The sequence below is a fragment of the Diaporthe amygdali genome (assembly GCF_026229845.1).
Source record: "Diaporthe amygdali strain CAA958 chromosome Unknown NODE_1_length_4327563_cov_65_473760, whole genome shotgun sequence".
Classification (NCBI taxonomy): domain Eukaryota; kingdom Fungi; phylum Ascomycota; class Sordariomycetes; order Diaporthales; family Diaporthaceae; genus Diaporthe; species Diaporthe amygdali.
Window position 1 is genome coordinate 53,267 of NW_026517021.1, and position 25,225 is coordinate 78,491.

Sequence of the window (25,225 nt, forward strand, 5' to 3'; positions counted from 1 at the left end):
AGCAACTCAGTATCGACAGAATTTAAGGGGACATAAGAGGATGTGAGCATTCAAGTTTGATAATATTACCATGAAAAGTGATCCTCAAACGAAATCTATGCTGCGGTGGCCGTTGTGCGTAGAAAGCGACACCGGTCCTTCCAATGTGCTCGGATTCTTCAAGCACACATTTACGAAGCATACTTGATCACAATATGTATTCCATACACAATACACAAGAAGCTTTTGGCACCATTTGTACGGGTGAATTCATCTGGGAATACCCTTGCAAGAGCGAAACTCCCACGCAAATAAATCCGTTCTATCTTTACAACTAGAAAGTGCTGCTGGATGAGATAGCAGACGACTGACTACCAGAAGTACTAATAGAAATGCAATTGCACACAAGACTCAATCCACCATTGCCGATACCTATTGATGGGCTAGTCAGTCGTGAGCACTTGAGTAAGTGCGGCATCCAAAGTGCGAGTCTATCAGCCAATTATGGCGCTGACTGACGGTTTCTACATCTACTCGTTGACTTAATTATCTATTCTTCTGAGAAGAATTCAACCTGACCCGACTTAAGTCGGTTTTGCATCCACCACGTGCCTGACACGATATTTCAGGACCAATGATGGCATCATAGCACATTGATGCCATCATGTAGTTTCGAATCTAACTCATTCATCATGAGAATATATTTTCCTTACTCAGTGAAAGAAGGTGACCATATCATGCTACTGGCAAGGGTGTTTCAATCGAGAATCGATCACCGTCTGCCGAGTCTCTCTCTAGAATCTCCGGATCTAGAGAATGTCTCTTTAGTATCCAGTCTATGCCGCTGGCTGTAATAGACGAAGAGACGATCAACAGAAGAACTGTGTTCAAGGGTTTCAATTCAAAAAGAGACAAGCTGACAATGCCAGCAGAGGGGGCTGTTAAATAGCAGAAGATTCTTTAGGAACCCCCTTACTTTGCATTACACCGTCTCAGCCTGGATGAGCACAGGCACCATGGCTCCGGGACTCACCCAGACATCCCTGTGATCTATGGCAGCATACAGGGCCCTTATTGCCCCAGAGTGAATAGTCAGAGAGATGACAACTTCTTCGTCATTCTCAAACACGTCCTGCAAGAACCTGTTAATGCGTAGAACATGGTCCTCTAAAGACTCTCGGACGTCACTCTTCCAAAGTTCATCGTGTTCCGTAAATCCATGCTCAATCTCATATGAAGGATAGTTCTCTTGAATCCAAGTGCGACTTCGGCGTTTATCGCATGTGTGGACTCCCAAACGCTCGCGCAAGTTTTCCTTCACGATGACTTTGACCCCTTCGGCGGCTCCGGCAGCAGAGAAAGCCAAGCGAGTAGTTTCGAGACACCGCGCTAAAGGGCTGGTATAATGTGTCCTTGGTAAAATCATACCAGTCTGAGCGGCAGAATTGTCCAAGAATTTTGAAATAGCAAGTGCTTGCTGTTTTCCTTTGTCCGTTAAATGGGCGTCTAACCAGGTTGATGTGTTGTCTCCATCGAGCCGCGCCCAGTGTCGCTTAAAAACAGGTCAGCTATATAGTAGGAAACGAGATAAGGGGAGTCATACCTCCCACTCCGATCTGCCAACCTGAGCTTCTTTGACATTGTGATGGCCCTCGCCATGCCTTATGACATAGAATAATTTGTACTTTGTCACGCCGTCATGGTTCAATTGGCGTAGACGATCGTGAAACTTTTCCCATTCTTTTTTCTGAACGTCTTCGTCACGTGAATGAATTCTGAGGGCTAGTAATCCGAGATTCGAAGTTGTGGTCTATAATTGAGGACTTTTGTTAGATTACGGCCACTTTGGATACCTCGGTGCCCTCTTTCTTACAGCGCGAAATTGTGACCCCTCTGGTTCCTCGTCATGCTGAAAGAAGCCTGAGACAGCTGAGAACTGAAGTCTAGTAGGGTGACCCATTCTGGGAGACTTGTATCCAGTCCACAGTGCAAGTGCTAGAATAATCACGCCAGTCACCCGCCTAAATTCCGAAGATGTCAGGTCACCGTATTCACAGATGATACCAAAAAGAGTGATGGGGGGGGGGGGTCATGTTACCAGATGTTTGGTAAACCAAGCATGAAGCTGGATATAATAGAGATCTCAAGAGCCGCCTCAAGGCAATCACTTCGTACTTGTGAGAGTATGCATTATTTGCCCAGGTGTGCACATGAGATCAAGAAGCATACTATATTTCAATAGCTGCTGAAATTTTTTTCAGCTCATGCAATGTTAGCGCCAATGGAGTCCAATCATTTGAAAGAAGGTGTCCAACCCCGCCGTCTCCCATGCAGGATGTTCCGGATATCACTCGTGTCTTATACTTGATGCAGCCAAACCCCCTAGAAAGATAGCGGTGAAAGGCATGGATATGTTCTACAGCTATCTGTTATCTATAACACCTTCAATGTTATGAGATATACTCTCGAACTTGCTCTTTGTCTGAATATGTGCGAGCTCAACCTACCTTCCTCTAAATCCGTCGATCTGTGAGCTGCTGTACATAGGAGGCTTGTCCCTCTGACGCCTTTCCGCGCCCGAAGCAGCGGCGCGATCACTGCCATCGTAGACCAAGATGCAGACGCAAGATCGGGCAACGATGATCTATGACGGCGATGAACTCGCCTTGACGCATTCTCGAGATATCCGGCTGTTGAAGCTGGAATGGATAGATGAGGACGAATTGTTACATTGTCATCTACGCGTTGCGAATCTTGACGAGCGTCCAGTGTACAGATCTATCTCATACACTTGGGGCCCTTCCACACAAACTAAGCTCAGACGTCATGATGATACGCCCGAGAATGAGAAGTACTTGCATCGCATTGTGAGTTGAGTTTTGATAACGCCAATTTTAAGATTCTTGGCCCTGTTGGCTAAATTCTCTGTACGAATCGGTCTACCTTTCCGCGTCTAATCTTGTGTGTATAGATCTGTAATGGTCAAACGCTTGATGTAACCCAAAACCTCTACGATTGTCTCTATCAATTGTGTGATCTCCGAGCGATGCATCCAATATCAAGCTTCGAATTCTGGATTGATGCCGTCTGCATCAACCAAAGCGACCTGAATGAGCGGGCTCAGCAAGTCAGCATGATGTCCAACACATACCACCAAGCCGAAGAAGTGATCATTTGGCTAGGAATACGCGATGATTCAACGCCTCTAGCTTACAAGGTCATCGAGAAACTTGGGTCCGAATGGTCCAACGAGGGTCTTCGTCATAATAGATGGCCCGCAGACGGTACAAGAACGGAAGGGCTGGGCGAGTATTTTCTCGATATCTTAAAAATGGATGTTGCCCAAACAAATCGAGGATTAACTGTAGATTCTCCCTTCTGGAATCTCCATAGTCGGGAATGCTGGAGAAGTGTCCTAGAATTCTTTAGCAGAAGTAAGTCTCCACCCTCGCACTGTTGTCCCTGTTAATAAGGAGCGATATTGGCTATTAGGCACATCTGGTAAAACATAAGCAACATAACAAATCCATTAGGGTCTAGAAGGCTGTTATCTAATAAATAATCTGCAGCCTGGTTCACCCGCTCTTGGGTAGTACAAGAACTTGTTCTCGCTCAGAAAACAGTGGTGCTGTGTGGATCCATGACTTTCGATTGGGCTCATATCCAGGCTACCTCAGAATTTCTCGCGACCCAAGTCTCAAGGAAGATGCTGAAGTCATGGGTCGACGAGGACTTTGACATTGATAAGGCGGCGCTGAAGACAGCAGCAAAGCTAGAAGCAGTGAAACGGGATGTACGAAACAAACATCCCTCGATACTGTTGAGAACCCTGATCCGTTGCCGTGATACCGGTTGCAAAGAGGACAAAGATAAGATATTCAGCGTGCTTGGTATGTATCAACTCGTCACACAGACCCGACTCCAGTCAAACGACAGACTCTATCCGGACTACGGCCTCGACACGGCAGAAATCTACACCAACGCTGCCATAGAAATTCTGAAACAAGAGACCGACCTGACCTTGTTGACGGTGGCCGAGGGAGAGGACTTTTGTGACCGAGTGAAATTACCAAACTTGCCCTCGTGGATCCCGGACTGGACCTTTGCCACCCGGAAGACCTCACTTGGCCTTGGGATCACTGGATACGAGCGATTCAATGCTTCGAAAGGCTTGAATTGTGAAGTTGCCTTTTCACACGACAACAAAGTTCTCTTCGTCAAGGCGGCCAGACTTGATGGAATAGTCCGAGTTGGAGAGACAAAAGAGTCAGTGGGAAACGGCGAGAGCTTCGACAAGTGGCTGAAATTGTTAGAAGCACCTGAAATCCAACACCATACCCCAAAAGGACGGCAGGATGCCTTCTGGAGGACATTAATAACCAATACGGATACCATGGGGCGATGTCCAGCCCCTCCTAAGCTCCAGGCAGGCTTCTTGCAATGGATTACAAGAAAAGGTGCCAATGTGGATCATGGCTTGAGTCACAGAGTGGCTCAGAGCTTTCCACGAGAGCGAAACGCTCAGGGCATTGTGACACTTCAACATATCTCACCCAGGGAAATGAGGGAAAGCCTGGAGGGATTTGAGTTACAATACGCACATTCGCTACACCAGCGACCGTTCTTGACGTCAAGGGGTTATCTGGGATTGGGGTCCCAATCCATGAAGATAGAAGTGTGTGAAGGGCGGGACCGAGAGTACTCGGTATGGATTGTTTGCGGCTCTAGGGTTCCTCTGATATTCAAGGACACCGACCGACCTGGACGGTACAACTTGGTCGGTGGAGCATATGTCCATGAGATCATGGGGGGCGAGGCTTTGCGGCAGAACTTGTGTTTTGAGACTATTGGTTTAGAGTAGCAGGAGAATTAACAGAAGTCTCTGTCAATTTGAAAAGAATTTTCTCTGATAAACTCAATCGAAATATCATATTAGTTCTGCTAAACTTCAGAAGAAATCATTTTCGAAGTAGCAAGAATACAGCCTGTATCAGGGGTGTGGGTTTCTTCTAAACGGTAGTTGAGCCGTACAATCACTGCTTAGCAGATTTGATATCGGAATCATTCTGACTAAAAAACCTTCCTGTATTCTGCTGGCTGTTCCTTCCTTTAAACCGCTTAGGGATTTCAAACTGCTCAATCTGCTAAACGATCATCAACTATGGGACTATCTGCTATAGGATAACCAGGCGTAGAACAATCAGTTTTAGAATAACTAGCCATGAAAAAACACAAATATAGGATAACAAGCTGTAAGAATACCAACTATAGGATAACCAGTTACAATATAACCATCCATAGAAGAACCATCCATAGGATAACCATCTATAGGATAGCCATTTGTAGGATAAACATCCATAGGATAGCCATTTGTGGAATAATCTCGTAGGGTAATCCCCTGTAGAATACTTTCCTGTTAAATAACCTTTTATGCAGGGAAGTGAGTAAATTGTATATCCTCCCCGCCAGATGACGCTTTTACGTTTCTTCTTTTGAGTGTGTCAGTGTTTTCTAATAGTGTATGTGGTAGTCTTTCCGTTCTACGGTTACTGGATCTAGTGGCGTGCTGGTATACAGATGAGCACAGGCTACCAGGGCTATGCCTTTCATTTACAGGCAATATGCTGGGACGGGTCAAGACTAGGTCATCCCAGTTGCTGATTGGACTGCGGTTCAGATTAGACTGAAAATCTCGTGCCAGATTCCTTTCTCCCTTCGAAGCAACCCGCCTCAAATTTTGCTTCGGTTCAGTGATCATCTCCCAAATGCGCAGGTGAGACATTTTTGGCTCAAGAGACGACAGCTCCCCGCTTTGGTGGATTCAAGTAAGCAAGCTTGCGTGAGGCGGGCGGGCGGGCGGCGGGTGGCTTGGGCGGGGTCGTGCGCGCTCACGCCATCGTCGCTCCACGGCAAGTCTCCCACATTCCTCTTCAGCCATGCAAACGATCGTTCAGGCGTGCAAACAATTTAACTTGTCCCGGATATAGAAAAGGTGCCAATCAATCAGATTTTGGGATTGAAGCTCCCGCACGGACCACCCCTGGTTGTGGGACCTCGGCTATGCGGGTGCGCGGCCTAGCTCCGCCACATACATAAACCCTGATCCACAGCATTTTCCCAACACTTGGCCTGGTGGTCTAGCGGTATGATTCGCGCTTCGGGTGTTTAATCCGACATGTTATAACGTGTTTATTGTGCGAGGTCCCGGGTTCAATCCCCGGCCAGGCCCTGAGAGATCTTTGAAAAGAGTCAAGCTCATATTTTTCATGTTTTGCTTCCGAGTCCCCAGATAGACTCACTAGTCCCCACATAGGCCTCTTCATTTTGCCTGTCTTAACTAGTTTCTACTGCTTATTGTCTACATATGTCATTCCTTGCCAGGCCCTGAATATTCCCCAAAATTAGTGAAGCTGCTCTATTTCTTCCGGCGCTGGGCCCCCCTTTATAAGCTGGTCAGCACCTCCGCCGAGTGGCCACCGGGCTCCCCCCACTTTGTCCATGCTGGTTTCACTGACTCCTCACCAGAGAGCTGCTCAGCATGTGAACGCAGTTGTGCTTCTCTCCCATAAAGCAAATATTTACTCGCTCATGACCTGAAGTGAGACCGCGATGTTCATTGTTCGATAATAGATCCCCTTGCAGGCATCAACTATTCCCCGCAAACTCACGAAGTTTTCAAAAGGCACTCTGACCCTAAATCAAAGGGTCAAAGGGGTGTTCGAGCTATCTGTCAATCATGCACAAAAACAAGCCAATAATCTCACCCGCATGTATGCCCTGGCCCGAACGCCGGCGCAAGTATGATTCCTGTCCATAATAGACTTTTTATACTTGTGCGATATATTAGCTAGGGTTGTACTGGACTTTTTACTGGACTCCCAGTTGGCTGGATCTCTCTGCAGCATCAGCACGAATCCAACATCGGTATGGTCGACCGGTGAACCAAGCTTTGCCCATGCGCACGAACTCGGGTAAGGAGGGCCCACCCGGCTGACCACATCTTTCAAACAGAATGAATTCCTGAAGTATGTATAGTAGCATGTAGGTGACAAGATCAATTGTGGAATTGCAGTGATCAAAGGGAACATCGAATGACACGTGACCTTACATGGTTACGAATATTGATACCCGCCCGCAGCACAACATTAATTTGACAATTTCTTCCTTGAGGAGAATGGAATCGCCCGCCGTTGTCCAGAGCCGCAATGCTCAGCCACTATGTTCTCGAGAATCTGCAGGCTGCGCACGCCACACTTCCGATTTCACGGCGTCCCCGCCGATTTGCGACGTGCATACCATGCATGCTGACTTACTCTCACATGTCGGATGAGAAGCCAGGCTCTAACACTGCGCAAAGAAATTGAGAGCCTGATGGCTTCTGGTGCGGGTTTGAGGCTATACTGCTTACTGCAAAGTAGGCAACCGGTCCGCCGAGAGAGATTTTGGCAACTAGTTGCCTTGTAGTACGGACCTAGGTAGGCTGTGTTCTTGGCCCCAACACGTCTTCCATAAATACAAGGCTCTCGGACTCGGTCATCCGACCGTGCAGGATCTCTTGAATGTGCTCTTTCCCCCCGGCTTTGATCATCGTGTGACACATTACGTCCTGTCTATATTGTATATATTTACGTCATTGTTTTATGCTCTGTTTCATTTCCAAAGGTGCTCATGGGCTCTTGTAACAGCACATACAGAGAATGCCAAAAAGGCAGCTGCCGTAGGAAGCCTCTAGTCATAGGGAACAGGAGAAGAATTAGACTATCACGGTACTGTGTGTTGCACACCTGCGAGGTTCCTGGGCCGCGAGGGTCATTCTGCCCGAATCCGAAGCGTTCGGATGGCAGATACTGCCGAAGACATGATGACGACAGCGGTAAGTGTCGAATTTTGCTTTCCGTTTCGGCGATTGCTGGCCGACGACGTCGTTCTATCGTTTGTGAGGCCTGAGAGCGACTCACGTACTGGGGACGTTAGTTAACAAGCCCTCAAAGAATCTTCTACCGACAGCAACAAGAAAACCCCTGAGGAAATCCTGGCCGATCTGATCCGGGCCGGAGAGCAAAGGCAGGAAATGGAGAGAAGAAGACAGGAAGAAGCAAGGATAAGAGCAGAGGAAGATCGACGGCGAATTAACGAGGCAGCTGCGCGGCAGCGCTTCGAGGAGGATCAAAGAAACGCCGAGAACAGACGGAGAGCAGAGGAAGAACAGAATCGGATCAACGAAGCGGCTGCAAGACAACGTCAAGACGAGGATGACAGGGCAGCTGAAGAGAGACAGAGAGCAGATGAACGTCAACGTCAGATCAGCGAGGAGGCTGAGCGGCTGCGACGAGAGGAGGATGATCGGAGGGCCGAAGAGAGACGGAGGTTACAAGATGAGCAGAACCGGATCAATGAAGAGGTTGCAAGGCGGGTGCGAGAAAATCAAGAACAAGAAGAGGAGCTCAGACAAGCGACTGAGCAACGCGAACAAGAGATAGCCAGGCAAATCAATGAGGGCATACGAGTTCAACGTGAACAGGATAACGAAAGACAGCGAAGAGAAAATGAAAGGCAGGCTGCATCCAACGAAAGAGTGCAAGAAGCCGTGAGGGCCTCGGAGAGGGATGCAGAAACAAGACGACAAGAGCAACTCGAGAGAGACAGAGAAAGGGAAAGACAAATGACGGAAGAGGTTCAACGGCGTGTCCAACAAAGGCAACAAGAGGACAACGAAAGAATACAAGAGGCTGCAAGAAGAAGGGAAGAAACGGAAAGAGTCGTCAGAGAGGAACGAGAGCGATGGGAACAGGAAGAGAGAACAAGAAGGCGGACGGAAGCCGACATTCGCAGACAGCTTGACGACATCAGAACATACGGAAGGCACATCAACGAAGCTCAAATGGAGATGCTGCGCAAATGGAGAGAGGAGATGGAAAGAGAGAAGGACAGAAGAGAAGACCAAAACCGCAGACAACAACCGTTGGGCTATGAGGTACCTATCCAACCTGCACTGGTGGCAGGTTGCCATTGTGGTGAGCCCCGGTGGCGTGGCTGTCGTTGTGAGGACTCTTGTCCCACTTGGATGATGCAAGGGAACTGCAATTGCGCTCAGCCACCAGCACCTCGGGCATCGGTGATAACACACATGTTGGGGTGATTAGGGACAGCATGGGAGGCAGTAAGTGTTGCACCATCACTTATGTACATAGTTATTTAGGGAAGACATTCGGGCGGATATTCTACAGAATCATGTGCATCTGTCAGTTATGCCCAAAACCTTTCGATTTCTATGAGCTAAAGGCCCATCCCCTGATGTTTCTGTAACCTTGTGAATAATTCAAGGTGAGTGAGGCCACCTTATGGTCTGTGGAAGTATTCACGATCCTGATAAAAGCTCAATACCAATACATTGATTGTAGACAATGAATAAAAGGACTCGGTCACTAAATGTTGTCGGGTCTATTTCCCAAACCTATATACTTGATGCTTGGAGTTCTAGATGCCTTGAGCAAACAGTCGGATCAGCCAGTAATGTGATGTGAAGTCGCCTTAAAATCAAGCTATCTATAGGACCTACGGAACTCACCGTCATAATTAGGACCCCTGATCCAACACAATATTTCAGCAGCCACCAACATTCAGTCTTAGTGCACATACTTCACGTACGTCCCGTCTTCATCATACAACCGGTAGTACATTGTTTCTCCGCCATCAAGTAAGTCGCGAACAAGTACGTCCTATTCACTCAGCCCAGCCTCATCAAGGCCTGGGAGGAGCTGTCGAAGCAACTTTCTCTGGAGGAGAAGACCCCAGGTCACACTGCCCTGTCCCGCTTGATACCCGTAGCCGGAGCCCTCAAGTGCTCTTGAAAACATACAGGTGGGACGAATATGGTCACTGAGCCACTTTCAATGATGGGACTGGCAAATTGGTCCTCGGGTCGGATCTGTTGCACGAGTTCCGCCAGGGTCGAGCCTTCGTGGGCATCCCGTCCTTTGGGACACTCATCGCCTCCCTCATATTCATGCACATGCAGCCAAAGCTGTCACGATATCCCCGCTTGTGCCTGCCCGCGCCCCTGTTCTTCCATGTGGCCCGGCCCAGCATTGTGGCACGGCTCTGTGCCACGAACGGCTCGCCTGGCGCCTGATTGGCATCAGTCTCGGGATCGTACATGGGCAAGTCGCTCATGACAGATCGGGCCCGAGTATGGGCCCGAGCTGCTGTTCCCGTCTCTGTGTTCGCTGCTGCAGCTATATTACTTCTCATCGAGCCAGCGCAGATGATCTCTTGCTTCTGCCGAAACTCCGTTCCCTGTCTTTCCAAAGCCCGTCACAGTCGTGTCAGCTCCGCTCGATCCAGCTCATTCCATTACAGCGTTCTGCCAAGAGCCTTGTCTGGACCGCCGTGCTCCTCTGAAGACTGCCAAACGGCGCGCAGAACGAAATTCTCAGGGTCTATCCCCTACGCTGATAGCGTGTTCATCTTGGTGTGCGTAAGTGGTGCTACGTAAGAAGTGAACCGGTTCCGCGTTAGATATTCCATGCCTTGGAAGCACCTCACTGTGCTCCTCCCCTAACCCTAATGTGACTTCGACTCAGGATGATTTCTAGATATTGATTTATGCAGAAACTGCATCTTCCCGGTTGCCAACGTGATTAGCACCCATATGTAGGGGCTTGGATCAAGAAACAAAATCAAATTCATCGCTTAGTAGACTCTTATGTCAGTCTCGTTCGTGGAAATAAAGAGCCTATTGCTGAGCTGTTGTCCTTCCTCCCCGTTCCTAACGCCATTTGAGTAATGGCCCATCGTGAGGGAGTCGCATGACCACGCGGGAAGCCCCATCTGACCGAACTTTTACAATCTGAGCAAAATAATTTATCAGCTCAGCTACCTTCATGACCGAAACCATGTTCAGATTGGTGTTTGAAGGCAATAAATGTAAGCACTAGCAACAGTGGCGTCAGTGGCACTTCCAAACTTGCCTGAGAGCTACATTAGCTGCTTGGATCGCCCCGTACCTTTCAGTGCAGCTTCCAGAGAGAATTTCATTTGCTGGGGTGTTCAGCTGCACAGAACGCATCCGCAGACATAATGTGAGTGGGTCGAGTGTCGGGACCGATCTGCTGGCCTGCTAGTTGATTGGACTGACAAGGAGGGGCCGGGCAAGATTTTAACAACTTACATCTGGAAGCAGGTAGATGGCCAAGGCTTATTTACAGTCTACTTGGTTCATGCTAGTTGAGGGCTAACTAAGGGATCATCACGACAGGGAAGGACTTTCATCGGTTTCTGAACATGTCAAGACGCTCCAGCAACAGAAAGGGCGTAGTCACTCAAGAAGGTATGCACCTAGGAAGCTGTGCATATGCTGCCATCAGATGCCGAGGCTCCTTACTGAGCACCAGGCTATTGAGGAGGGATTCTCCCCAGTGGCGCGGAAAGCTTCCGAAGCAAATTTGAGGCCCATATAAACAAGCTAGGGGATTCCGGGACGACATTAAGGCAAAATAGGCCGGAGGTCCGGGCTTTGGATCGGTCTTCTTTAGCTCCCGGGTAACAAAGCCGTACAGATACCTCGATAGCAGCGCAATACAAAGGCTCTTTCTGTCTACTATTTTACTGCTGACGTCCATCCACTTCAAACTTGCTCAGTGCTGGTATCGACAGTCGAAGAGACGTAGATCTGTGCACAAACTCATCCTGGTTGCATAAAGCTGTCGATGTACTACATACAAGGAACAAATGTCTCGACTCAGTCCCATTTCAGAACTTCTTATTCGTCACAGGGAGGAGCGCGGCCAGAAGGTGGCTTTTTCAGAATCAGAGAGGGCTATTGTACGTTTTTTGGGAACAAGTCTTATACTCTCGGTCTTCCTCGGGGGTGTGAGGACGCAGCCATCTGTCTTATCAAAAGCCCAGAGATTCTAAAGCACGGCTATTTGAAATTCAAAGAAAAGAATAACTGATTCGCTGAAATTCAATAGACTTATTTCGACCTCGAGAAACGAACTAGGCGCATAGCAGTGCGCCTAGTGCGTGCCGACGTAAGGCGAGGACACTTCGTAGCCATTGTCCTGGGTAGATGCCTTGAGGCTGTCGAGAGCGTGCTCGCAGTCACACGAGCGGGCGCAGTGGGAGTGCCACTGGATCCGCGCTCACCGTCTGCTGAGCTGGCGAAGTTTCTGGATCATAGCGGAGCGAGTGTCATTATCACCGATGATCGCCACTTGGGCCAGGTACGAGCTGCTGTAGGAGGAGGAGCACGAATGATCGTTGTGGTGACAACCACCGAAGTGGAGGTTGTGGAGGAAGGGTCACAGGTTGTACGATATCGCACCTGGGCTGAAGATGAGGAATGTACGACATGCGATATCGACATAGATACCGACCTCGGGGTTGAGCCAGCCTTTTTGCACTATACGTCTGGTACAACGAGCTCGCCTAAGGGGGTGCTGTCCAGCCAGCAGAGTTGGCTGTGGTCAGCAACCAGCTTTGCTTCAGCATTCGGGATGACGTCGGAGGACCATCTGTTCTGGCCTCTACCCCTGTTTCACTGCCTTGGCCATGCACTTTGCATCATCGCTACAGTGACCGTGGGTGCCAGTGCCCATCTTCCTGACCCGAGCGAGACGACTTTTGATAGTCTCTTCACCAAGCAGGCTCTGCCAACCACAATCTTTGTCGGTGCTCCCGCATCTTATCACGAGCTCATTGCCGCAGCATCGACCTGGACCGCCTCGCTTGCTCTGCCTGGGTTGCGGGCATGCATGGTCGCAGGATCCTCGACGCCCGCAGCTCTAAGTGCCCAAGTCCAAGATTTGTTTGGAGTCCCGCTGCTCAATAATTATGGATGTACCGAGGCCTGCGGAGCCATCGCTGTTAATAAGCCGGGAGATTTATTTAGGGAAGATTCGATTGGGACAATAGTCCCGGGAATGGAGGTCCGGCTGATGGACGCAGACGGCAACGAAGTCCACGAGGGCGAAGACGGCGAGATCTGGATCCGCAGTCCTGGCGTAATGCTCGAGTACTATAAAGATGTCGAGACACCATTTACCGCAGATGGCTGGTTCCCTACCGGTGACATTGCACGACGCTCGACACATGGGATGGATCTGAAATTGGTTGGTCGAAAGAAAGAGTTGATCGTCCGAGGTGGTGAGAACATCCAACCTAGCGAATTGGAGCGAGTCCTGTTTCAATGTCCGGGTGTGACAGACGTTGTCGTGGCTGGGATCCCACATCGCTTACTCGGAGAGACGCCTGCCGCCTTCATTGTACGGCGGAGAATTGGCATTAAAAGCGAGGAAGAAAATATTTCCCAGCTCGACGTATCATTACTTCTCACCACGTGTCGAGAATTCTTGCCAGAGTATAAAGTGCCAACAGGTGAGCAATTGTCTTTTATTTTGCTCAGAGTGATTCACTCTATTGCCAAGCGAGGCGGATGAATTAGCCTAAAAAGTTGCTCATAGAGGCCATCATTGTGTATTCAACTCTAACGTTCAGTAGCATTTTATGAAATCGATGCCGTGCCGCGAACCCTCTTAGGAAAACCGAAACGGTCGGTTGTGAGTTCCTATACGACCAATCCACTGACTGCTCTGCCCGAATTACTTTCAAGAGACTGGATTCAGGCATTGGTTCTAGCAGAAACTGCCAGGGCTTGCGTTCCAGACAGATTGCCTGAAAATTTAGACTCAGACTGGCTGTATCGACACCCTGGACAGCCGTTTACCCTCCTGGGCCTGACATCGCTTGCTGGCGTAGTCCTTCGAGATCGACTTTCTGGTCTCACCGGGTTGGTTCTTCCAACAACTCTCGTGTTTGACTACCCTTCTCCAGAAGCAGTGAGCACATACCTTTGCGAACGGCTATTAGACTCTGGAATAAAACCCCCGGAGACAGCACCTATGCCAGCGCCCTCACCTGTGGATAGTGGAGCCGAACCAATTGCCATTGTATCCATGGCCTGTCGGTATCCCGGCGGTATCACTTCGCCCGAAGATCTATGAGGTGGACGTGACCTCTGGTTTCCCACATGATGTCAGTAAGACCTCGCGTTATTTCCTTTCTTTCGCTTCATACGAAAATTTCGTTCCTCAGAAATGACGTTCCAATTTTGAGTATTTCTCTACTGTGGATACCATTGACAAGCAAGTACTGCAGCGTGGTTGGGATCTTGAAGGCCTATACAGCCCGGACCCTGACACTCCTGGAACTTCAACGACACAACGCGGCGCATTTCTTCAGGACATGGCCGACTTCGATGCCGGGCTCTTTGGAATGTCGCCACGCGAGGCTCTCGCTACCGATCCTCAGCAGCGGTTGCTGCTAGAGACAACTTGGGAATTGGCGGAAAGAGGTGGAATAGCGCCTTCATCGCTACGAGACAGCCAAACCGGCGTGTTTGTTGGTATTATGTATGAGGACTACCGGGACAATGGGAAGGGAAACCATGGTATGTGAACCAATTTTTACGCCTCCGACTCAAGTGCTACGCGTACTAAGTCTATTTGCATAGAGTTAGAAGCACACATTGGACTTGGCTCTTCCGGCAGCGTTGTCAGCGGGCGTATATCTTATTGCTTCGTTAGTACTCTCCTAACGGACGTCTTCCGCAACAAGGCTGACTATAAATCTCAACAGGGTCTCCATGGTCCGTCATTATGCATCCAAACCGGTTGCTCGTCTTCCCTGGTCGCGATCCACTTGGCAGCAGCATCTCTTCGGAACGGAGAGTCAACGATGGCCATTGCGGGAGGAGTTACGACTATGGCAACACCTCATTCATTCATTTCATTCAGCAAAAGACGAGGTCTATCTGCGGATGGCCGTTGCCGGGCGTACTCGAGCGATGCGGACGGAACTGGCTGGTCCGAAGGCGTGGGTCTCATCCTCCTCGAACGGCTTCAAGACGCTAGGCGCAACGGGCACCACGTGCTTGGCTTGATTCGTGGTTCTGCTGTTAATTCGGATGGCGCATCAAATGGACTTACGGCACCGAGCGGACCTGCTCAAAAGCTGGTAATCGAGAGCGCCCTGGCCCAAGCGGCGCTTACCCCTGCAGACGTAGACGTGCTTGAAGGCCATGGGACCGCGACTCCCCTGGGTGATCCTGTCGAGGTGCAGGCGTTGATCTCAGCATATGGCAACGGAGGTGACCACGCTCGACGCTCCGCTTCAAGACCACTGCTGCTGGGCTCGATCAAGTCCAAGTAAGTCTCAGCCCACTCCTCCTGGTGCTGATCAATATTGGTTTGGTTTGACTTACACATCGAGTAACAGTATGGGTCACACGCAAGCTGCTGCAGGCGTAGCTGGAATTATCAAGATGGTACAGGCGATCCGCCATGGCGTCGCCCCGGCGTCATTGCATATCACAGAGCCCTCGCGACATATTGAATGGGAAGGAAGTGGCGTTGAACTTCTCACGAAGGCCAAGCAGTGGCCTGTTTTGCCGTGCGAAAATAATGGCGCCACAAGGCCAAGGCGTGCTGCAGTATCTTCTTTCGGTATAGGCGGCACGAACGCGCACATGATCTTGGAGCAGCCTGACGAACATGAACATAAACGAATACTAAACTACTCGGGGCAGCCGGTCTTACCAGACGCGGTGACAAAGACAAGTTGGACTTTTCCATGGCTTCTCTCCGGAGCAGACAAGGCTGGTTTACGTGCACAGGCTCAAGCGTTGCTGGCAGCGAAAGCACTTCATAACCAGAATCATGCCGACATCGCCTTCTCGCTTGCAACCACAAGATCGGCTCTTCGTTTCAGAGCCGCAGTGACTCCGAATCTGGGGGCGGACTATCAAGCGGCGTTGACGGCTCTTGCCCAAGATCGACCACATCCTGACATTGAAATGGAGCTATCGATTGGGCACGCGAGTCCTGCCAAACCACGCCTAGCATTCTTATTTTCGGGCCAAGGCAGCCGGCTGCCTAGCAAAAGTTCGGTGGAGGAGCTATGTGCTTCTTTCCCCGTCTTTTCCAAAGCCTTCCGGGTAGCCTGCGATGAATTGAATCGACACTTGGAGTTGCCGTTAATTGCCACATTAATGGATAGTGAAGGCGATGGAGGCGATGGCCAGCTACACCGCACCGATTTCGCTCAAGCTATCCTCTTCGCCTTTGAAGTGGCCATGTTTCGCCTTATTGAGTCGTTCAACATCCATCCCGACTACGTAGCCGGACATTCCCTTGGGGAAATTGTTGCAGCACATGTATCCGGAGCTCTGTCTCTTCGCTACGCCGCTAACCTCGTGGCAGCGAGAGGCAAGCTCATGGCCGCTCTGCCCAGCAATGGAGTCATGGTGAGCATCTCTGCAAGCGAGGAGGACGTCGCTGCAGAACTTTCACGGCGCAGAAGCGATATCCCAGAAAGCACAGCCACCATTGCAGCTGTGAACTCGCAAAGGTCGGTGGTCGTGTCTGGCACTAAGGGGGCCGTCATGGCCATCGCAGATACGTTTGCTGGCTTAGGGCGAAGAGTTGCTCCGTTGCGCAACGTCAAGCATGCTTTCCATTCTCCAATGATGAATCCCATACTAGCCGACCTGGAGAAAGAACTGATTCAAGCAATGGAAAGTGAAGGAGAGTTGGCAATAACCTTTGTTTCCAGCATTACAGGCAGGCGAACAGGGGCACCTGAGCTCAGGTCTACGAACCACTGGACCTGTCATGTAAGCCAACCTGTACGCTTCGCTGATGCTGTCAGTGAGCTTCAGAAAGAAGATGTCTCGGTCTTCATTGAGGTCGGGCCGTCTGCAATCCTCTCCCCACATGTCCCGGGCACCATCGCCACATCTAGCCATGTCAACAAGCTACTAGGCGCGCTGGGCCAACTTTGGGCTCGGGGAGTACAAGTTGACTGGCGGGCTGTTTTTGAAGGCAGTGGTGCGTGTGTCGTTGATCTGCCTGTCTACCCCTTCCAGAGGCGAAGATACTGGCTCAACCCGCCGAAGCCAGTAGCGGTGCAGCCCGATGACAACGGCTCTTTGCGACACGGTGTGCTCCTCAGTGTCGCGTCCATCCCTGGGACAAGGAAAATCATTTGCTCTGGCTACTTGTCAACGACGAAGCAGCCTTGGCTTCGCGACCATGTTGTAAGTGGGCAAATAATCATTCCAGCTGCAGTATTTATCGAAATGGCCATGCGAGCTAGCCGAGAGTGTACCATGACAAACGATTTGATGGTGCTGGAGGAGTGCGCCTTTGTTGCGCCGCTGGTCTTAGATTTGAACTCAAAGGAAAGCTTCCAAGTCCAAGTACTCATCGGAGAGCCTGAGAAGCAGGGAAAACGCAGCGTTGACATTTACTCACGTCCCAAAGGTGTCGCGACACTCCATGAGTGGACACGGCACGCCACAGGTATCCTCAGGCTGGCTCTGCTATCTAGCAGCGGAGGCGCCGGCTCCATCAGCGCTAACAAATCCGTAAGCAATGGAAATGTTCACCGGGATGAGGGCCGGATGCCCGACGTTTCCAGGGCATATACTGCCCTGGCTGACGCAGGCATTAACTATGGGCCGTCTTTCCAATGCGTACGCGCCATATGGTATTCATACACCGACGGCCAGGACGAGAAGGAGCTGCGAGCATACATCGAGTCGCCTCAGATCCAGAGCAAAATGTTCGCTCTGCACCCGACTCTGCTTGATGCCGCGCTGCATACCTCCCTCCTCGCAAAGCTAGACACAACTGCTGGCAACCTTCGACTACCATTCTTGGTTCGAGGTGTGCAGCTTTTTGCAGCCAGTACCTCAGGTCCGATTATCGCACGCATACGCCAACTGGACGAGAACCGATTCTCCGTCAGCCTCACGGATAAGTCAACGGGTTCGCTGGTTGCTGAACTTTCCGAAGTCCTCACCCGCGAGAGGGTTGAGCCTGTGGCTTCTGGCCCCAGAGGGGACCTCTACCGCCTGGAATGGACAGATATCGCTCACATACCACCTGTTGAACGATATATAGAGAACTCGCATGAGACTGACGACATCTTCCGAGTTCAAGGAGCTGGTGACCTTGGTGCAGCAGTTGCGCAAGACACGGTCGAGAATACCATTCACAGGGCTGTCGCCGAAGTGCTCAGTGTGGTACAAAAATGGAGCGCCGACAAAGCATATGCCGGCGGCCGCCTCGTCATTATAACGCAGAGGGCGTCGATAGATTCTGGACCCGACGTTGTCGCTGCTGCTGTATGGGGCTTTGTGCGCTCTGCTCAGGCAGAATCAGGCGGGAACCGGATCGTACTCATCGATTTGGATGGCTCAGCCGAATCAGAAGCGACTCTCTTGCCCGCTCTGGCTTCAGGGGAGGAAGTCTTCGCATTGCGAGCGGGCAAAATTGTGATTCCGCGACTAAGAAAGGTCCCTGTCGGCCCGGACCAAGTTTTGATGTCAACAGAGACTCGCATTTCCGCTTCAACGCTTGATGTCACTGGGACTGTCCTCATTACCGGCGGCACAGGCGGACTCGGCGCCCTGCTCAGTCGACACATCGTGCACGCATACAGAGCCAAATATCTGCTCTTGGTAAGCCGGTCAGGCATGAAGGCACCGGGAGCGCGCCAGCTATACGACGAATTGATAAATGCGAAAGCAGTGGTACGCATCGAGCAATGTGACTGCGGTGACCGTGCTCAGCTGGCCTCATTGCTAGCGAGCAACAACAGCATTCAAACGTTTCCTCCTATCAGCGCAATTATACATTGCGCAGGCGTGGTGGATGACGCGGTCCTGAGCTCCCAGAGCCCACGACGTATATCGCGTGTCCTCCGCCCAAAGGTCGACGCCGCTTGGTACTTGCACAAGCTGGCACCAGCCACCGTACGGTCTTTCGTGCTATTCTCTTCATTTGTTGGCATGCTGGGTAATGAGGGCCAGGCGGCATACACCGCAGCAAATAGTTCCCTCGATGCGCTGGCCCGCTTGCGTTTTGCCCGTGGACAGCCTGCGTTGTCCCTGGCTTGGGGACCTTGGCTGAATGAGGTTGGGATGGCAGCCGAGGCCAAGTTGAAAGCCAAGAGTCTCCGTCTCGCTAGCGCTCAGCCATTTACAGATCAACAAGGGCTACAGCTATTCGACATGGCGCTGCACAAGTCGACGCCGCCAGTGCCGGTTATGCTGCCGATGCTGATCGAGGGGCCGTTCCCCATGGTGTCAACCGATCTGGGACTCAGGATGAGGACATCTACACAAGGTGACGCAGATACGTGGCGCACCAAACTTGCCAAATGTTCGCCCGAGAGTTATGAAAATGTATTATTGAGCCTGGTGCGAAGGGAGGTTGCCGCAGTGCTTGGGTATCAGGACCAGGAACTTCCAGAGCGGCCACTCGCAGATCTCGGTTTTGACTCTTCTACCTCGATTTTGCTCAGCAACAGATTGAGGCGCTTGACTGGATTGTATGATCTCCCTGTTACGCTGGCGCTCGATCATGATACTCTCCAAGCGCTGGTGAAATACCTATCCTGTCGGCTAGACATTGCTCGGCCAGGGGTAGAAGCAAAATGTGAAGCTCACCCGCAGGATTCCATCACTGCCGACGGCACCGTGGATGAATCACCTGGACCAGATATTGGTGATAGTGGCAGCAGAAAAAGGGTGAGCAAGCCATGTCCTACTGATCTGGACCCTGAGCCTGAGCCCGAGAAGGTCAATCTCGAAATGTTCCGTGGCTTAACCGCACTTTACAAGCGGCTTTGCCAACTCGAGCAGTACACCGCAGCAGCCGAGTTACTGGGTTGCGCATCGCTAGCCCTGCCCTCGTTCGGGATACAATCGAACTTGGCGAATTACGCGGCTGCTCCTCAGCGTCTCGCAACCGGTCCCTCAGGTCCATCCGGCCTTCCCTTGCCACTGGTATTTATCCCCGCTTTCTTCCCGTCTATTGTCATCGAAGGATTCAGGGGTAGTGCATACAGCACACTGGCGTCTGAGATGAAGGGCGAGAGGGACGTCTTCGAGCTACCACACCCGGAAGGGCTGGCAATACCTGAGGACCTCGAGACGCTTGCTGCTGTGCATGCGAGCACTATTCGAGAGACCTTTACGGGCCCTATCATACTCGCGGGGTACTCAGCCGGTGGCATCGTCGCACATGCCGTAGCATCCAAACTTTGCGACGACCATGAAGGTGAACAGCAAAACAAGATTCAGTTGGTAGGCCTGGTCCTGATCGACACGTACCTGAACATGGTGGGAAGAGGCGGTCCAGACTGGCTGAACGCGCTACCCGCTGAGGCCCTGACTACGCGCGCTGGGGATCTCTCGCAAATGGTCGGAGACTCCGATCTTGCACTGGCAAAGGTAGGCGGGTATTTTCGGGCGCTTCGGGATGTACAGCTTCGTGTCCTTCCAGCCACGGTGCAGACATTGTTCTTGCGTGCCCAGAATCCCACATCGCACATGCCCAAGAACGAAGATGAATGGCGCCCATCCTGGCCGTGCGCAGATGTCACCGTCGACATACCTGGAAGTCATCTAGAACTCCTTGACAAGCGATGCGCTCCTGCCTCCGCCTCTGGGATCCAACGGTGGGCAAGGGCGCGTGCTGACGATGCTTGGATGGAATGACATTTGCCCTTGTAGTCTTCCTTGTAACAAATTCCATTTTCAGTTTAATGAAACATGCATTTTGTATTCATTTTGGTTTACGGTTGAAATTGAGCAACTACTTATTTTAGATACGATCTCGTGAATGGGTGCGATGCTTTAGAGTCCGTGAATCATCTTACAAGTGGATTGTTGTTGAATGTCCATCCACTTTGTGAAGTGTCCCTCTGTTGTCTTATAGAAGATAGCGCAAGAACGACAACGCAAGAACACTTTCCCGTATGATTAAGTCTATGCTGTCCATTATTACAATGCCACATACCGAGCAACACAACCAAATGTCTAAAAGTGAACATTGATGTACCTCACTTACAGGGTTGGGCACCGATTTGCTGGACAACTCACTCAATTACACTTAAGCAAACTTAATGAAGTCAAATTGATCTTCTGAAAGACCTTCTAGCTGAGGATGGGGAACAATTTGAAATTGCACACGAATCCGATCGACGGTGCACTCGTTGGATCGTGCCCTCATCGGACTTCGTGAATCATCAGTTTCGTACAGAGATTCATGATGCACCGCACTTTGTCATCTTCTAGCTTGTAAGGATCCTCGAGTTCCTGCGCTGCTGGCTGAAACGTATCCCATACCTGAATGAACCGCTGCTCATTGACCCGCCCAATGTTTTCGAACGCAGCCATCATTGCAGTGTATTTTGAAACATTGCATACCGTGGACTCTGTGAACTTCGGCCCAAACATCTCACCTTCGCCCTGGCCCTTGGTGTGGGTTTGGATCTTAACGGCCAACGCACTAATCTTGAAGCAATAGATGATAGTTGCGGCCAGCCCCGCGGCCAGTGCCGTTGCAACACTCGATCCTGTAGCTGTGCTAATAGCGTTGGTGTTCACTTTCACACCCGGGAAGATGAAATCCACATCCTTGCCCACATAGCTGAAAGGCAAACCGTCATCGTGGGCGGCACCAATTCGGAATATTTTGTCACGCTGCACTGCTGCTGGGTAGTCGGCGCTGGTGAACTGACCCTCGTCTGGCGAGCTGCAGAACATGAGGACATTCTTGTCAGAAGCATTGCGCACAGCAGTCTCAAACATCTCTTTGGCTCGGCTGTTCTCCTTGGGAACGGGAATTGTCCAGGACATGGATATTATGGTGGCCTTCTTTTCCAGGGCAGCATTAATTGCCTTGACAGGAGAGCGGTCTTGTCAGTATGCTTGGGATTGAAGGAGATATAAATTCTCAATACATGAATGGAGCATGAAAAGTAACGGTCTTCGTGAACTTACCAATGCAGCTGATTCCAGGTCTATCTCACTCTTTCCGGCCCCCGAAACATCCTCAAGTGTCTTCAATCGGACTGTAACATCGTTATTATGCTGGAAATAACAAAGTAACAGATTCGGGTTGCTCACTGGGGTAGATCTTAGCCATCGGGCACACTCTGAGGATGCACCTCGCCATCTCAGTGCCGTGTCCCTTTGCTGAGTTGTATGACTGGCCGACACCACCATCCTGATAGTCAAATGTCTTGCCCTCGAGCACGCGACCAACGAAATGCTGATCCAACAACGCGACCCCGTCATCTATTAGGGCTACAACGACTTCATTCTCGAGTTCCGCAAGCGTCACCGGTATGGAAACGCCTTCTTTGTCGGGCTCTAGGCTGGTAACGCCTATATGCTTCAGAAAGTCGTCCCGTGTCGATGTCCAGAGTGGTTTTATTATTTGTGCAAACGCGTCCATGCATTTGAGCCACTCGTGTGTATTGATCACCTTTTGTGGAATCATCTGAGATGTCCGACCTAGCATTAGTCCCGACTGAATTGATCCTGCGCCTGCTTTCTTTTTAACTGTATGGACTCCATCAAGATCGACGACAACCTGTCGATGCGATGGAGCAGGCAATGATTCCTCTGATCCTTCATTTGGACAAGCGGAAATTCTATTGTCATTCAGGCGTTTTTTAAACTCAATCAGCCTGTCCTGGATCCATTCGGGTGAGTCGTACATCTGGTTCAATTAGTCCTTGACCTCACATGTACTTGTCCAAAGCTATGGGAAGAAGTGAACTTTTTTTTTTGAGGCGGTATGTATCGAAGACACGCAAACATACGCACAAGCACACACAGTGTCTAAATGGGGAAAGGGGGTGGGGTGCGAGTTGACTTACAACGGTGTCCTCTGAAACATTGATGTTGACGGTCTCGAGAAGCGGGATCGACGGTAACCCTTGAGGCTCACTCCATGCTCGGAGGACTGCACTATTCCCGCTCCATTTCAAGTCCAGTTTCCTCAATTGATTCCTAGAGTTCCACTCAATGTTGGTCTTGTCAAATGTACTGTCCTCGGCTTGACTACTGATGCCACAAATGATTTCAGGATCCACTGTTACTCTGGTGGTCAGGATCAATACAAAGCTGCGGGGATAGGACAATGCCTACAATCTGCTTTCCGCCAGTCCAAGTGCTCCACCGAGATTCTGGCCAACGAGTTCTTGATTGCCTCGTCTGAATGGACAACCGGTCCGCTTTCGTCAACGACTACCTTCAAAATATAACGGACTCCCTTTTTATAAAGGAATTTGAAAAAGTATTCCATGTCCTGCCGGCCAAGACCACCTTTTGCTCGCTGGGATTTGGAATTTGCCGTTTTTGGACGAGTGACTGTCACATTTGTGAAGTGGACAAACTTCAGGACCTCATCGAATTTGGTCATTTCAAACGCTTTTTCGAAGAGGTCCGCCTTCACCTCTGGGGGAAGCTCTTGATAATCAAAGAATATTTGTATGTCTGCCGTTATCACATTAGTACATCATATAGGTCGTACCGCAATTTTCAATCAAGGACAGTTTAGCCAATCCTTACCTGTGGGGTTTGTTTTATACAACCACGATGTGGCTTTCTCAACGCTTCTGGTCCTCATGTAATGCAACTTAAGCATCCGGAGTACAACTTTTGAAACACGCTCCACAGCTTCATGGTCGATAGGCTTTCGGGACTTCCTAGTGATCGCCGCTGCTTGCTCCATCCTGTTGTCTGGCCTTTCAACTGTAAACTCACCAATCATTGTCGGAGCCCGTCTTAGTACCTTTGGAGTATTGGCCGCGACTTCATTGCTGGGCTTCACCATTCCCGTAGATAGGGAGGTCGTCTGGACGCGAAGAGCGTCTCGACTGTCCGCTGGGCCCAAGCTTTGTCGATCTCTGCTCACCTCCCGAGCTGCGGAATTTCGCCCAAGCTCTCTTGTTCTGAGTTCAGCTCTTCTCTTTTCTCTCAATTCTGGGTGCCTCAGTTCTAGATTGTGCTCTAGATCGGCCAGAGAAGCATCGTGGCCCTTCCATAGTTCTCGCTCTCGCTCTAGCTCTCTGAGTCTTTCAGACCGATCTTGTAAATTCCTAGGGTCGCGAGAAGCAACAGAATTTGACTGATCCATTCGAATCGCGAATCTGGAATTAGTTATGGACTCAGATTTGCTCTGCGTCGCGGCGTTGCGCACTCTGGCCGCTTCGTCCCCGTCTCTTAAAGCCCCCTTGCCCCAGTTCTCACCCCTCGCCAATGGATCCTCTCTCTTCTTCCTGTCATCCAAGGTCTTCCTTTTCGAATTGCGCTCTTCTTCACACTTGAGTGCAGATGAGACGTGCTCCTGGTAGACAGAGGTTTTTGACTCTTCGTCCACGTCCAGGAAGGTTTTATATGGCTCAGACGACGAAATCTGCCTCCGAGATCTCAGTGTTTCATTGTCTTTTGCGATGAACGCATTGATGACTTCGACATTACAGTGCTTGTATTGGATTGCGTAGTGCATTGGACGCCTGCCTGTGGTATCCACGGCTTCTAGAGACGTAATGTGGGCGTCTTTCAACATCCGCAAGAGGGTGCTGGGCTTCATATCCTTCTCAAAAGCCAAATGCAGACAATTCTTATTCTTTTCGTTGCCACAACAGTCTTCGATGGCGTTGGCCAGATGCTGCCTTGCACTGTCATCTTCTGGACAGTTCACTACCATATAGTCGGCCAGAATCTTTTTCTTGTTCGTGATCGCCATATAGAGTGGATTCTGCTGCCTAGCATCGGCGATGGATAGCAGGAGTGGAAACTGGCTCACCAGTCTTTGCACTAGTGTTTTGACTGTGACAGAGTCGATGGTGACATCGTCATCGTATTGCACCAGGTCGAAGACCGCATGGAGCAGGGTCGGTGTGTTTCGGTTTCCTTCCTGGGCAAGATCTGAAAAGTTTTCAAAGAATTGATCCACATCTTCTTCTGTGAGCTTCGCTTTCCTGTTTCTTTCCTCTCCCGTCAGCTGCTTCTTTCTGACATTGTCTCTGATCCATCCTTTCGCCTTCCTTAACCTGACCAAGTGTTCGCTTTCCACACGTTCCTCCTCGTCTTCACTCCTGTCGGTTTCATCTCTTTCATCGTAGTCAGACATGTTGTGAGAGGTCTTGGAAATTGGCGCTGGTAGAGTATGTGAAGTGCGCAGTGTGCGTTTGTTGTGTGGTTATTCACGAATATGTGAAACTTGAGAATCTCACCAGATCAACTTAAGTCCGGAATGCTACTAAGACTCAAAAACATCTCCCGAGACAACGACTGCTTCGACGAAGTCAGGTTGACTGATTGCTTGTCTCGACACATGATGCGTGGTCCACGCGAAAGGCTCGGCACGCGAGGTTGCCG

At 50.4% G+C, this 25,225-nt stretch overlaps 6 protein-coding genes across 6 annotated transcripts; 3 read left to right on the forward strand and 3 right to left on the reverse strand.

The window, feature by feature from the left end:
* Window positions 1-961: 961 nt before the first annotated feature.
* Window positions 962-1,939, reverse strand: J7T55_005573 (Phosphomutase-like protein 3; the record flags this gene model as incomplete). The annotated part of the gene is made up of 3 exons (XM_053131138.1): window positions 962-1,111; window positions 1,583-1,789; window positions 1,853-1,939. The coding sequence occupies 3 exons, from the start codon at window positions 1,937-1,939 to the stop codon at window positions 962-964; spliced, it is 444 nt and encodes a 147-aa protein (XP_053000344.1).
* Window positions 1,940-2,594: 655 nt separating this feature from the next.
* On the forward strand, window positions 2,595-4,840 carry J7T55_005574 (uncharacterized protein; the record flags this gene model as incomplete). Its single annotated transcript, XM_053132241.1, has 3 exons — window positions 2,595-2,846; window positions 2,951-3,196; window positions 3,647-4,840. The coding sequence occupies 3 exons, from the start codon at window positions 2,595-2,597 to the stop codon at window positions 4,838-4,840; spliced, it is 1,692 nt and encodes a 563-aa protein (XP_053000345.1).
* A 2,997-nt stretch (window positions 4,841-7,837) lies between these two features.
* J7T55_005575 (uncharacterized protein) lies at window positions 7,838-9,047 on the forward strand (the record flags this gene model as incomplete). Its single annotated transcript, XM_053133334.1, has 3 exons — window positions 7,838-7,911; window positions 7,987-8,566; window positions 8,652-9,047. The coding sequence occupies 3 exons, from the start codon at window positions 7,838-7,840 to the stop codon at window positions 9,045-9,047; spliced, it is 1,050 nt and encodes a 349-aa protein (XP_053000346.1).
* An 808-nt stretch (window positions 9,048-9,855) lies between these two features.
* On the reverse strand, window positions 9,856-10,152 carry J7T55_005576 (uncharacterized protein; the record flags this gene model as incomplete). Its single annotated transcript, XM_053134437.1, has 1 exon — window positions 9,856-10,152. One exon carries the CDS (start codon window positions 10,150-10,152, stop codon window positions 9,856-9,858), a length of 297 nt encoding a protein of 98 aa, XP_053000347.1.
* A 710-nt stretch (window positions 10,153-10,862) lies between these two features.
* On the forward strand, window positions 10,863-20,545 carry J7T55_005577 (polyketide synthase 31; the record flags this gene model as incomplete). The annotated part of the gene is made up of 10 exons (XM_053135532.1): window positions 10,863-10,905; window positions 11,033-11,060; window positions 11,237-11,308; window positions 11,754-11,802; window positions 11,952-13,356; window positions 13,480-13,538; window positions 13,888-14,013; window positions 14,137-14,428; window positions 14,492-15,185; window positions 15,256-20,545. The coding sequence occupies 10 exons, from the start codon at window positions 10,863-10,865 to the stop codon at window positions 20,543-20,545; spliced, it is 8,058 nt and encodes a 2,685-aa protein (XP_053000348.1).
* Window positions 20,546-21,055: 510 nt separating this feature from the next.
* Window positions 21,056-24,977, reverse strand: J7T55_005578 (uncharacterized protein; the record flags this gene model as incomplete). Its single annotated transcript, XM_053136437.1, has 6 exons — window positions 21,056-21,730; window positions 21,833-21,903; window positions 21,959-22,334; window positions 22,717-22,931; window positions 22,988-23,335; window positions 23,411-24,977. 6 exons carry the CDS (start codon window positions 24,975-24,977, stop codon window positions 21,056-21,058), a joined length of 3,252 nt encoding a protein of 1,083 aa, XP_053000349.1.
* Between the last annotated feature and the right edge of the window lie 248 nt (window positions 24,978-25,225).